General features: G+C 54.5%; 5 protein-coding genes across 5 annotated transcripts; all 5 read right to left on the reverse strand.

Annotated features, from left to right (window-relative positions):
* Window positions 1-301: 301 nt before the first annotated feature.
* On the reverse strand, window positions 302-2,680 carry ABB37_03310 (inositol 5-phosphatase-like protein; the record flags this gene model as incomplete). The annotated part of the gene is made up of 1 exon (XM_015800620.1): window positions 302-2,680. One exon carries the CDS (start codon window positions 2,678-2,680, stop codon window positions 302-304), a length of 2,379 nt encoding a protein of 792 aa, XP_015660627.1.
* A 1,268-nt stretch (window positions 2,681-3,948) lies between these two features.
* Window positions 3,949-8,715, reverse strand: ABB37_03311 (hypothetical protein; the record flags this gene model as incomplete). The annotated part of the gene is made up of 1 exon (XM_015800621.1): window positions 3,949-8,715. The coding sequence occupies one exon, from the start codon at window positions 8,713-8,715 to the stop codon at window positions 3,949-3,951; it is 4,767 nt and encodes a 1,588-aa protein (XP_015660628.1).
* A 481-nt stretch (window positions 8,716-9,196) lies between these two features.
* ABB37_03312 (hypothetical protein) lies at window positions 9,197-10,981 on the reverse strand (the record flags this gene model as incomplete). The annotated part of the gene is made up of 1 exon (XM_015800622.1): window positions 9,197-10,981. Exon 1 carries the CDS (start codon window positions 10,904-10,906, stop codon window positions 9,197-9,199), a length of 1,710 nt encoding a protein of 569 aa, XP_015660629.1. The 5' UTR covers window positions 10,907-10,981.
* A 314-nt stretch (window positions 10,982-11,295) lies between these two features.
* ABB37_03313 (hypothetical protein) lies at window positions 11,296-11,846 on the reverse strand (the record flags this gene model as incomplete). The annotated part of the gene is made up of 1 exon (XM_015800623.1): window positions 11,296-11,846. The coding sequence occupies exon 1, from the start codon at window positions 11,800-11,802 to the stop codon at window positions 11,296-11,298; it is 507 nt and encodes a 168-aa protein (XP_015660630.1). The 5' UTR covers window positions 11,803-11,846.
* Window positions 11,847-12,211: 365 nt separating this feature from the next.
* ABB37_03314 (hypothetical protein) lies at window positions 12,212-12,505 on the reverse strand (the record flags this gene model as incomplete). Its single annotated transcript, XM_015800624.1, has 1 exon — window positions 12,212-12,505. One exon carries the CDS (start codon window positions 12,503-12,505, stop codon window positions 12,212-12,214), a length of 294 nt encoding a protein of 97 aa, XP_015660631.1.
* Between the last annotated feature and the right edge of the window lie 311 nt (window positions 12,506-12,816).

The following is a 12,816-nucleotide window of genomic DNA, read 5'->3' on the forward strand; positions in this document are numbered from 1 at the left end:
TACTGGTATGGAAAGCACTATCCTGAAGGAAGAAGCGATACCTTTAGAAAAAAAAGAAAAAGAAAAGGACTAACACTGCAGAGACGCCACCATTCGTCTATGCACTTCCATTAGGCAAGCAGGGACACATACATGCTCTCTCTCTCTCTCACACACACAGAGGAAAAAATAATCGCCAAGCGTCATCGAGTGTTTTACCTAGGCACAAGAGCTGCAAAAAGGGAATGACGTTACGTGGAGAAAATAGTCTATGCAGATGCAATCGTGTGACGCCACTTTACCGTTCGCATTGTACGCACTCTCAATCATCTATTACCTGACGGACGCTCTCCACAATTTCGTTGACGGTGGACGGTTCCAAGGCGACGACCTTCACCTCAAACCGCGCCCGCACCGGACGATGGTCAGACTGCCGCAACGCCGGCACGTGCGTGTACTCGAGCGCGTTGATGTGATTCGTCACCATCGGAAAGCGCACCGCAAAGGGGTTCGATGACGGCTCCGCACCGCGTGGTCGACGCACCGCACAAAACGTCGGCGCGGTGCGCTTGTGTTCCCACACTGGGTGCGAGGCGGCGCGGGACAGCAGCGTGGGCGAGGCAGCCTTTTTGTGCAGCAGCGACAGCGGGGAGTCGAATCCGTTCTGCGCCGCCACGGCAACCATTGCCGCGGCGCGCTGCTCGGAATGGAGAAGCGAGCCTTTCGAGCGATCATCGTCGTCACACGCGTACTCAGAGGAGGCAGAGCTGGACAGGCTGCCGACTTCCGCCTCTACCGGCTGTGAAAGAGCGCTGCGCTGCAGATCCTCCAGAGAGACCCAATCACCACCCGGACTGGCCGCGCGGGAGCTGTGCACTGCGCCTCCGCCGGCGTTGGAGGAGTGCGACCCCGACGAGCGGCGACGCGACGTTGGCGAGCTGCCGTTGCTGCCGTTATTCCTCCCGTCCCCTTGCCTGGCATCAAGATCGTTGCTGCGTTCTCCCTCCTCCCTCAACGTGGCCGCTTCCCTGTTTTCTGACACGCGAAAGAGCACACGATCGCACCACGCCGGGTCGCGGTGCTTGCGGCTTGTGTCGTAGGCATCGGTGCCACGGTCAAACTTGTAGGTGGGAGGAAACGTGATCCACTGCTCCTGGAAGCCGTCAAAAGCCTCGCCGGAGACCATGACCTGGCGCAGCTCGTCGTGGCACAGTAAGTAGTCGTACTCGACGTTCTCCACGGACTCCCGGATCTCTAACCCTGGCAGCGCATGCAGGCGCGAGTTCAGGTCGCCAAAAAAAAAGACGTAGTCGTGGTCATCCAGCACACGCGTCTCCGCTGCCGTGGAGAAGCTCGGTGGAAAGGCGGTGTTGCGGAAACGAAACAACGGGTCCCACGAACTGCTGTCGATCATGGAGGAGTTCTCCATCGTCTGGTCCGACGCCTTCGCGGCGTTCATGAAGGTCTGCAGCACCTCACTCTCGTCGTCCGACCACGCCGGCATGTTAAAGCGAATGTCTTTCAGCGCCGACTGGTAGTTGCCGGTGCGCTTCTTTTCGTTGTACGTGTGTGCGACGAAGTGGGCGGAGATAAAGAGGAAGCGTTTGCCGTAGATGGTGGCGCGCATGGCGACGGAGCCTTTGTTGCCTAGCATCGACAACGCCCCTGTCCGCGTGAGGGAGAGGCGGACGTGCGAGACGTAGTCGACGTGCTTTGCCTGCACGAGAACGATCAAGACGAGCCCTACCAGCTGCACCACCTGCAGTTTTCTGTATTCAATGGCGCGATCCGAGGCAGCCAAGAGAGTTTCGATGATGGCGTCCGTCCACTCCCAACGCCGCTGCGTCGATTCTCGCACAAGGGCCGTCCCGGTCATCTCCACCTCCTGCAGGCTGACGAGAAGCAAATCGGGAAATTTCCCTTCAAGCCACTGCCACTCCGTTTGCAGCGGATCATTGCTCTCTTGGTCCTCAGAGACAGCCGGAGACAGGGAGGCTTGTAGGGCAGATGTCGAATTGTTGCCAGTGCCAGCCGCCGCCGCAAACATCTTGCGCGCCCGCATGGTGGAAGTCGCGTTGGGCGAAGACACCGTAGGCACCGTCCCACCATTCGCCATCACGCATCGCTTGTGCTCCTGGTAGTGCTTCAGCTCTTCTGTGAGTTCGTGGCCCAGCAACCACACCATAAACGCCTCCTCGTGCACTGGTGGGGGCTGCTGATCCACGTTCCACGTACACGCGTTCACCAAAAACGGAGCCTCAAGCTCCTCCAGCGAGACGTCATGTAGGAAGCTGCGAATGCGCGCGTTGACCTGCAGGCGTGTCTTGAGTGTCTCCTCGTACGCGGTGGCAGTGCGCGGAGTGAGTACGTTGGCGCTGTCGACGCCGGTGTCCTGAGAGAACTCCGTCTCAATGCGCAGCAGTGGTTGGGCGAGGCGACATGCAGCGCCCATGCCGGACCGGAGGGCACCTTTGATGCCTTTCTCCGCTTTGTCACGCTCATGCCACTGAGGCGAGTAGCCCAGCGCGCGTTCGAGCACTGGGATGCATTTCACGAAACCCAGGGAGAGTGCCCACACGAGCACCTCCACGACGATCACGATAACGCGGGCCCACAACGGGGCCTTGTGCGTCGAGGTCCCTTCCGTCTTCATGGTGGCAACGAGGGGCGCCGGCTTCTGCTGCTGCAGCTTCGTCGGCATTGTGTACAATCTGCCTGCTGTTACTCTTGCTCTTTAGAAGAGGGGCAAATTCAGGCCGGCTGAGGCGTGAAAGTCAAAGGATGACCAGAGAGGCCGCAACCTCCGCTAGAGTTCAGCGCTGCTTTCCCTGGGAAAGAGAGGGGGAGGATGATAATAACTACCGTTCGACGCAGCGTCCGTATTACAACAACACGTAATCTTTTAGGGGGGGGGGTAGAAGTTCAGAGAACACAACCGTTTCTCTTCTTCTAAATTACAACGACCGCACGGTCCAACGTTGGCAATAATATCGCTTCAACAAGAGCAGCCCCATGTACTGAGAAAAGGTCAAGACACGCACAGAAGAGATAAAATGCTTCGTGGAAAAAAGAGAAAGGAGAGAAGGAGAAAAAAAGACCCGATAAAGTCTCAGCTGAGTGGCGGTCGCGGAAGCTGAATAACGGACAAGCACTGAGTCGAATGCAAGCGCTAGCAAAGGGAGAAAAAGAAGGGAGCTAAAGAAACCAAACTGGCAAAGGCGCCGCCGAATTGTGGAAAACAAAAAAAAAATGCGAACAAAACTGTCCGTCAGCTTTTTCTTTCTCCCAACGCACCGCTTTGAACTCGTGTGGAGCACGAGGAGAGAGAGAGAGAAAAGAATGCAAGAATGAAGACAGTAAATGCACTTACTGGAACAGCCGCAGAAAGAGAGGGAAAAGGTTCATCTTGAACGTGGCAACAACGTGACATACTGCAAAGCAAATGCTGGAGCTTATTGAGAAAAGCAGCAGGTAACTTCTTGCCTCCTCTGTCCAGGATGCAGTGTTTGCGACTCGCTGCTATGGTGGCGTCGCTCAAGCCTCGTAAGTGGACAGGCGCTTCAAGAGTTTTGACAATCGCGGTGGCAACGACTTGTATGTTCACCCTTCGTGATTGACAACTGAATTCCACATGATGCGCGGTGCAATACAATAGGCTTCGGATTTTTGTGTGTTCCATATCAATTTGCGGAAGGAATGAATCTCTGTAGAGCTCAACGCTCAAAAGAGGCGATGTGAAAGCATCAGTAAAAGAAAACGAGAAACATCTCCAAAAAGAAGTAGGAAAGATACTATGCACCGGTAATTTACAGCTGAAAACAATATGCGTATATGCATATATACATAGTGGTTGTTTACAAGACGAAAGAGAACATAAATATACAGATAAATACATGTGCATGCGTTTGGAACAAAAATAGAAAGAAGGGTGCAAAAAAAAAAGGAACCTCAAGTTTCTAGTTCTGCCTTTTAATGACGCCGAGTGTTGGGTCTTGCGGAGAACGGCTTCGGCTTCGACGGTGGTGCGGCAGGGATCGCCGCCAGTCGGCTTACATCCGGGCCAGACGGCTGGATCAGCGAGCGACACGCGTCATCGATGTAGTCCAGCGCACTTTGAAACGGCTTCTCGCGGTTCACTGTGAACCCTTTCGTTGAAGCGTCGGCTGCTTTACTGTTCACAGATTGTTGATTGCTTCCAGCAGAGGACGGAGCAATCCCTACCGCTTTGCCTCCCAGCCGTCCCGGCGCGTTCGGCACCGGCGGGAGAGGAAGCCCACTGTTCTGGGCGTTCTTGGAGCGTCCGCTGGGGAGAGTGCTACCACCACGGCCATCTTTGGACGAACCGTTGCTCCCCGCCCCTTGCGATGCCCAGGATCTGCTACCGGTGGCCTCGTCGCCTGCGCCCGACGCCGGCAGTGGCAGTTGCGGTGGGGTCCGCTGGTCTGTGCCGATCTCCAACGCATTCACGAGCATGGAAATGATGTACCGCGAGAAATCCAGAAAACGAGTGTATTGACCGATGGCCGAATTTGACGCGCCAGTGCGACGCGCCGCTGCGGTGCCAGCCGTGCTGCGTTTTCCGCTAGCGCCGAGTTTCGAAGCAGCTAACCCTGCAGACTCTTCTTTGGAGGAGCGGCGGTGCTGCGTGCCAGTGCGAAGATCAGGAAATGGTTTGGGAAACCTGCCGTCTGCTCGTGTCCCACACGACTCGTCGCCGTCGCCGCCGTCGCCCTCGGAGACCAACGCTAGCGGGGTGGTGATACTCGCCAACGTGGGGAGCTCGCTCACCGAACCCTCCGAGACACGGTCCAAGGAGAGCGACAGCGAGCGTCGCCGCATCGACGGAAAGAGTTTCAAGACGGATTGCATGACTTTTTGAAACTGCTTGGCTTCGTTGTACACGCTCGCGGCAATCAAGCACGCAGACGCCTGCTCTTCGTCGGAGCACCAGTTCGTTGCCGACGCCGTAGGCAGCGGGTTCGAGGACTCTCGAGGGTCTTTGATCCAGCTGTTCTGGGGAGAAACTGTGGAAATCAGCGGGGTCGCCTTCGACAACGCGGACGATGCCTTCCCCACCGCGGAACTTGTGCCACCCGTTGCGATAGACTGGATGACCTGCTCCTCCGGAACGTCAACGGCGGCTTGGCCAGACTTTGTCCTGCCTTTCGTATTCGGCGCCAAACTCGACGTACGCGTGATCGCGTTGCTGCCTCCTCGATTGCCGGCTATATTCCCGCTGTTCGCTGGAGGGGACACCTCCTCTGCGGGCTTGAAGACGCTTGCAGATCCTTCGGACGTTCCCGGCGGCAGCATGAGTGCTAATCGTCCATGCAACCGCCGCGGAACAGAGGCGACACACTCTTCGGAGAACATGTTTGTCTGCACCACTTTTGACTTGTCCGCTTTCTCCGTCGTCGCCCCTTCCGCGGAGCTCACGCGTGTCGCGGCGGCATCTTCGGCCGGTCGGATTACACTCGGCGCCACCACAACCTCCATCGACAGCTGCTCCAAAAGCAGCTTCCCGCTTGGGTGCTTGCCCACCGCCTCCAGCAGCGGGCGACTGAGTCGAATCTCCCCTCCGTGTGCGTGACGACCGAGAATGAAAGCCTCGTCGACACCAACGCCACTGATGTGCACCGCGGAGAGGTCCGACCCCACGAAGTTAGTGGTGGAGCTGTCAGACGCACCGGCGCAGGAGTCGCTCTTGTTGCTGCCGCCGGAGGAGAGAAGTGGCCGCCATGTGTACTGGTTTGAGACATGGACCGCCATCTGCGCACGCGGGCCGTTGAAGAGAACCGTGTTCGTCTTGGGGTCCTTCACCTGCAGAGTGGCCTCATTGGGCTTCAGTTCCGCGGGCCAGAACGTTTGCACGAGTTCCAGCTGTATCTGTCGCGCCGCCTCCAGGGCAATTCCGGCGTCTTCAAAAACCACGAGGTATGCCGTGACAGAGTTCGTCTTGGCGACATAACCGTAGTAGGAGCGGAGGCAGCTCTGAACAATGTAGTTGTAGTGCTCCCATACACGCTTCAGCAGCGCCGGCTTCACGGAGCGGGTGATGGTGTTGAGATTGGCCACATCGATGTACAAGAAGGCCAGAGTGGCAGTGGGACGCGTTGCGTGCATGAGATCCGCTTCGAGCTCCTCGGTGGTCTTGAATCGCACGAGGGTGCGGCGCGTAGCGGAGGCGTTGCCGGTTTGCTCCTCGGCTTGCGGCTGACAGAGCAGTAGCCATGGATTCCGCAGGGGTGCGGCGTTGCCACTGCCCACTTCGCAGTGCTGGTCATATTCGTCCTCTGCGTTCATCCGCGCAGCCTCCGCGTGCTCGAGCCGCTGCTGCTGCTGCTGCATCATGTCGAGCACGCTCTGGCGCGGCAGCTCGTCTTGGTGCAACATGAGCGCTGCGAGGGCGGACCGGTACGGCAGGTGGATCTTCTCGCGCTGCATCGGGCCGCGCCCGGAGATGCGCAGCTGTGGGCGCCGGTAGGCAAACGGCTTTGGCAAGATCGAGTGCACCACAGCCGGCGCGTCCGAGGATCCAACGAACTGGGCGCCTTGCTTGACAATGTTGTACTGCGAGTCTAACAGGTTCTCGTTCTTGGAGTAGAAGGTGCGAATAACGTCCTCCATCGCCAAAATCTCTCCGCTTTCGGCCAGGTCGCACAGGGTACCGGAAAGACGAATTGCTGGGCCGGTGCACTTGAGTACGCCGTTCTCGAGATTGCGGTAGATGGTGCTCATGGGGCCGCACGCGACGCCGGCGCGGAAGAGGAATATATCACGCCCTTTGCCAAGCGATGTGTGCGCGTACTTCGTACCAGTGCGGTTGACTTTGATGTAAATTTCTGCAACAAAGGCGAGTGCTTGTTCCGCTTCACGAAAGACATACGTAAACACGTCGGAGTAGTTGCCGTTCATTAGAAAGCCGAAGTGGACCTTGGCTGCGGTGTGGATGTGTGCGCGGATGGTGCTCCGAATCGACTCAAACTGTTCATCGGAGATGCTCTTTAGCAAGATGCGCTTCCAAATATCGTCATCGCCAGTATCAATCGTGCAGACATACGCAGTCTCCGACGCATCGAGCGTCTTGTGCTTGCTGATCTCGAACCGGTCTTCCGACTCCATCATGTCACGCTCCAGAGCCGCAAAAGCCTTTTCTGTTCTTCTGTACAGCATGATCACGTTCTGCTTCTCCTGCTGTAACGAGAACAGCTCAAGCAGTTGTGCAGCGCTCTCCGAGAATTCGACCTTCTTTTCAGTACCCACCATCTGCTCAGGTGATTTCAGCACTGCTTTCTGCAGGACACTGGCACGGCGCCGCATCTGCTGCATGATGAGACCGCCTCCGTTGATCCCTTTGCCAGCGTCCTCCGGTCGTTCGACGGTTTGGGACAGCGCACCTTTCATGGCCTTCACGATCATGCGGGCGTCCTCTATGCTGTCTTTCAATTCGAGAGACGGATACTTGCGACTAGGGTGTAGAACGTTCGGCTGCACGCCGCGACGACTCTTCAGCTGCACGGGAAGAAGGGAAGCAACGATGTGGTGCGCTCCAGGAAGACTCACCACATCCCACTGCGGACCTAACGACTCCCGCAAGTCTGCCGTGTCGCCTTGCGCAGGTATCTCTCTATCTTCGCGCATTCTTGACTGCTTACAGATGAGTTGAGCCCACTTTTCGTTGACTGCGATTTCGCCGATCGGTGCTTGCTCAATGGCCGCCTGCGCAGCTTCGAGCACCTCTGGACCGAAAAACGAGTACTTTCCGGAAACGGGATCCACGTACGACTCTGGCGAGCAGGCATAGATGCAGGTGTGAATCCGTGGGCCCTTGAAGAGCACCGTGTTGCTTTCGATGATGCTCGCGAAGTACGGAACGCTCTCCGCGCGAGATGGCCACGAAAGCCCTACCAACTGCTCATGTGATTCCTTCGCGAAAAGCAGCGCATCTGAGGGCGACTGAAATGCAAACACATCCATTCCCTTGTAGAAGCCGACGCGATAGCCGTGGCAGCACGATGAGCTGTGAAACAGAAATTGTTGATACACGCTCACAATGAATTCCTCAACGCCATTGAGAGGGAACTGGATGCCAGAGACGTTGTGGAAAACAAACGAGACGTCTCGCTGCGGCAGGAACAAAGCATCCCAGCGTTGGACGTGATAGATGTCGTCGTGGGCCTCCATCAATGAAGCTTCAGCAGCCTCAAGCCGTTGGAGCCCTGCTGCGCGAACTCGTGCCGCAATGCGAGCCCGCTCAAACGCCATTTCGATTCGGTTTGTCTGACGCTGACGCAGCACGTCATCTCCAACGCGAGATTTAAGTGAATCATTTTCGGTGAGCAGACGCTCGTTTTCCTCGTGTAGTTGGTTCACCTTGTCGGTGAGCGTAACGACCTGTGCTTTGGAGTCTGCCTCTAGACAAATCAACGCGTTCTGTAGCTTTTCAACGGTGCGGATGAGCTCTTCGTTCCATGTAGAAATCTCCGTCATACGCGCATTCTGTGCAGCGGTGCGTTCTTTGGAATGACTTGGCTGGGTAGCATTATCCGCGTCCCATAGCGCCTGAGACGCTGCCGCTTGCTGAAGCTTCACGCGAAGGTCCGACACTTCTGCCTGGAGAAACTCAATTCGTTTCTCGGCGTCGCGCTTCTGAAGAATAAGAGCAGTCAGGTGCGCCTCCTTGTCCGCAGCGAACTCGCCCGCCGCTATTTCGCGTGATGCATATGAACTCGACATTGGGAGACGATTTCTTTTTCTCCCAAATAACAAAGAGACTTACAAATATAAAACAAGAAAAACAAGCCACATACTGTCGTATATCATAATGGGTATAACGTGCATTTCAAATCAAGAGAAAAGTCACGATCCGGGAAACAGAAAAGAATAGTAGAAAGACCAAGAAAAGTGTATTTACAACAAGAAAAAGAGTAATCCACGGCAAAATCATTACCAAACGGAACCAACAACTGCATCCAATACAGCGATAGAAAAGATGTCATCGATAAAATGAGCACGGCGTCAAAAACCTGTAATTTGAAGACAGCGTCCAAATGGACTGTGTTTTTCACAGCTTCCTTTTTTGCTTACTGTTTCTTACAATATATATTAAATAGCATCCAATGCACATTGTAGAGGGAAAATGCAACCAAAAGTTCTAATAAGCTGTTTGAGAAAAACAAAACGTCGTACAAATGTGTTTCTGTCCGCCATCAGCTTCTTAAGCTTCAAATTCATGAACAGTGTCTGTTTCAGTGACGAGTTCAGAACCATCTTCTTGTGACAAGCCACTACGCGCGCGGTACGCCTTCCAATCCTCGAAACTCATACGATTACTTTCTTTCTCAACCATGCCGCATACCTGAAAGCAGTAGCCGTGCCATCGCTGGGTAAACGCTTTAGCCTTCTCTACATCGTCGCCTATTAAAATGCTCATGCTCCACTTCGATCGCACATCCCCTGGCACGATTCGTTCAAGCCGTTTCAAAAACTCGGAGCTGAGCTCCAGTGGGTCGCCAATGACAAAATCAGGGTGGAAATCCCGGAAGTAAGTCTTTTCCCAGTGCTCACAAATATAATTCTTAAGCTCCTCTTGGCGATGCTCGGGTATCTTCTGTAGCTTTACCTCGTCGGACAGCAGACGCGCGTACGCAATGCACTTGGCCACCGCGTTGATGTTCAGTGAATCTTTGCTTGACAAAGCGGCTTCCTCATAACATTTCTTCATTTCTTCATCATAGTAGTGCCTCAAGACGGAGTTACACTGACCACAAAGTGGTACATAGTCATCGTCTCTCGGGATCTTGTAAGGCAGTGGAAGGTACTTGCGAAAAGACGGCGGCGTTATCGCGTGTCGAAGCAGTCCCTTGGTCCCGAGGCAGCAGGCACAGCTCGGCTCTGAGGAGGTTAACATAGCTCTCGCCTCAGGCTGAAGCTCGTCAATCCCGTGCGCAAAAGGACAGTGGTCCTGCAACTCACAGGCGCCAAGTGAGTTGTACATACAAAGGCGAGTTTTCACTTTTGGGTCGAATAGGAACTGGATCTCCGTCGCCTTGCGCGAATTGCCGTTCACGTGCTTTGTAATCCTAGCAAGTCCCTTCTCCATCACGTAGAATTTCGCTCTTCCTGGGGAGCACTCAAAAAGAAAGTTGCCTGTTTTGTCCAAAACTGCTACTCTTGCCCCGTTACCCAGCTGAGCTGCAAGTGTAGTACTATTGTGATCTGTGGTCGCCACGCGCGCCTCCTTTTTCAGTAGATCATGTGCCTCTTTTGCTTTCTCCCGCTGTTTCCGCTTGAAAACCTGCGCTGCAATGCTCGTGCTGCTCGTTAGCCACGCGGAGATGCTGAAGTTGGGATGATCCATGTGGTTCACCTCGTACGCTTTGCGCATAATTGCCTCGCCTACAAGAAAAGAGGCAAGTGCATCTTCTGCGGCGTAGTTGATTTGACTTGGTACAAGTGAAAGCTCCCAGTTGCTTCGAGTGATGAACTTGTTTTTCTCGATATGCAGATTTGCCACACTGGCGGCAAGTACTTTGAGGTTCACTTGACGCGCGTCGTGCAGACCAAGAGCGACGCTGTAGTGTGCCACGTCGAGCACGCTTTGCACGATTAGATTCTGTTCCTTTTGAAGGCGTGTCACGTCCCCGCTGACACCAACGCCGCATTTGATTATCGAAGGGTCGCTGAGTGCTTCTTTTACAGAATTGGGTAGGCGGCGATCAGTAAAGTAACTGAGGTGCAATACAAAGCAGTGGCTAGATGTGGCAAGCTGCACAACAGCCAAAGGAGAGTTGCGGAACCACTCTGAGTCAACCCCCATTAATCGCAAATGCGCCGGTTGCTTGTCCAGCAGGGTCATCATATCAGACCACTCCTTCTCACCGTATGTGCCCCACGCCGCGCTGCTGTTCACGAAGACACCGCACATCCGCGATGTAACAGCGAGAGAGGAAATCGATTTCATGTGATTATTATTTTGGGGCGACTAGGTATTATCAAGGCCTACCGCAAGAAAAAAAAAGAAGCAATTGACAAGTAAACTCGAGGTGAAGCAGATCGTGAGGATAGTTTTAGAAAGCAATAAGGACTTCGAAATAGCGTTCGTATTGAACAAATACGGAGGCAAACAATAGTAAGATCATATTATTATTGTTATTATTATTATTATTAGCATCAGTGTTTTTTTTTTTCAAAGATGCACTTTGTGCACATCCGCTGTTCAATAGTAACAAGGAAGGTGCTTGTTTCGAGCAACATATAATACCAAAAAAAGGCAACGAGGAAATGAATAGTTAAGTGCACTCTCAATGCTATGGTTTATTTGCTTTCTTCTGTAGATGAGCAATACTCTGTTGCGACTGGTGCCGGAAAAGTCACATGTCCGATGTGAACCGACGGGACATCCAAATGTCGCGCAGACGCCTCTAAGCTGGTCTTCTGTTGTTCGAGCAATAGGAGCTGCATCTCTGAGCGGAAGAGACGCGCTTCAACGTCGTCCTTTTGCGTTACCATCGTTTCCATTATTACAGCACGCTGGTCCTCGAGAGCAGCGCGCATTGCTTGCAGTTCCGTGGTTTCCGGCGAAAGCTCTGCGTGGTCGCTCATAGCATCGTATGTTTCCATTAAAAGGCTCTCTATGCTTTGGTAGAAAAGTTTTGTGTTTTCCTCGGCTGCGGCGAGGGATTCTTGGGCGTCTTCAATCGAGCGCCGCAGGTTGAGTATATCCTCAGAAATGGTGCGGAGCTCCGCCATGGAGACGGCCACGGTGTCGTCGTGCTCCTCTACCTCGTCGCCGAAAACGGTTTCCCAAAGCCATGAAAACATTTTGCTGCGGCGTTGAATCAAAAAGAATGAGATGAGGCGGTGGCCGAGGTGCGGAAACGGTGCAAGGAGCAAAGGGGGGGGGGGACAGAAAGAGAACAGTGATGGTGGGAAGGGGTGTGTGTGCCGGTCTTGCGTTCGGGTGTTGCTCTTCGCTTTTGGGTTTGGTTGGGTTGGCGGTGGGGGGGGGGGGGGGGGGGGGCTTGGCGTTCGCGCAGGGCCTCGCTGGGCTGGGCCGCCTCCCCACGCGGGGCCCTGGCCCCGGCCAGAGGGGGGGATGGCCGGCCCACGTTTCGCCCCCGGAAAGCGCGGCGATTGCCTTTTCCAAAGTGTTGCGCGCGGTGTGGCTGTGCAACAGCTTTGGTTGGTTTTGCACACGAAGACAAACAACAAAAGTCCTCCCTTTTCCCTTTTACACACGGCGAAAAGCTTCTCGCAGCAGTTTCAGCGATCGGCAACTCCCTGCCATGCGGCTTCGCTCGTCCAGAGTGGCGTGCTCGTGGTGGGAGGCGCTTTCCAGCGACCGCTTCAGCTCCTCAAGACTCGACTCGATGGGGTCGACGCCCTCAATGTAATCGGCAAGAGCGTTGAGAAGCTCCGAGTCGACCGCACCATCGCTTCCCGGACCCGCTTGCGAGTCTAAAAATACCGCCAACTCGTCAATAAAGTTGCTCACCTCTTGCGCGTTCATTTTGGCTCTTCGCATGACATGACATGGAAGAACGGGAGGGGAGGAGGAGGAGCGAATAAGACATCGAAGAAAGTACCGATCTGAAAAGAGAGCTGTTTTTCGTCTTGTTCCAAAAGGGAGCAAAAAAATATTATCCACACGGAACAGGAAAGGCACAACATGTGCGAAGAGCGTCGTGCTGCGTGTCTCTCTAGAAAAAGCGATCGCCAGCGAGGCGTGGCCAGTGACGGTTGGGTTCACGCTGGGGCGTCTTTGTCAGCAAAGAGCACGCACACCCACGCACAGCAATTGTTCTTCTATTTCAAGTATTACTAGTACGTCCACAA

The sequence above is a fragment of the Leptomonas pyrrhocoris genome (genome assembly GCF_001293395.1).
Source record: "Leptomonas pyrrhocoris isolate H10 chromosome Unknown, whole genome shotgun sequence".
NCBI lineage: Eukaryota > Euglenozoa > Kinetoplastea > Trypanosomatida > Trypanosomatidae > Leptomonas > Leptomonas pyrrhocoris.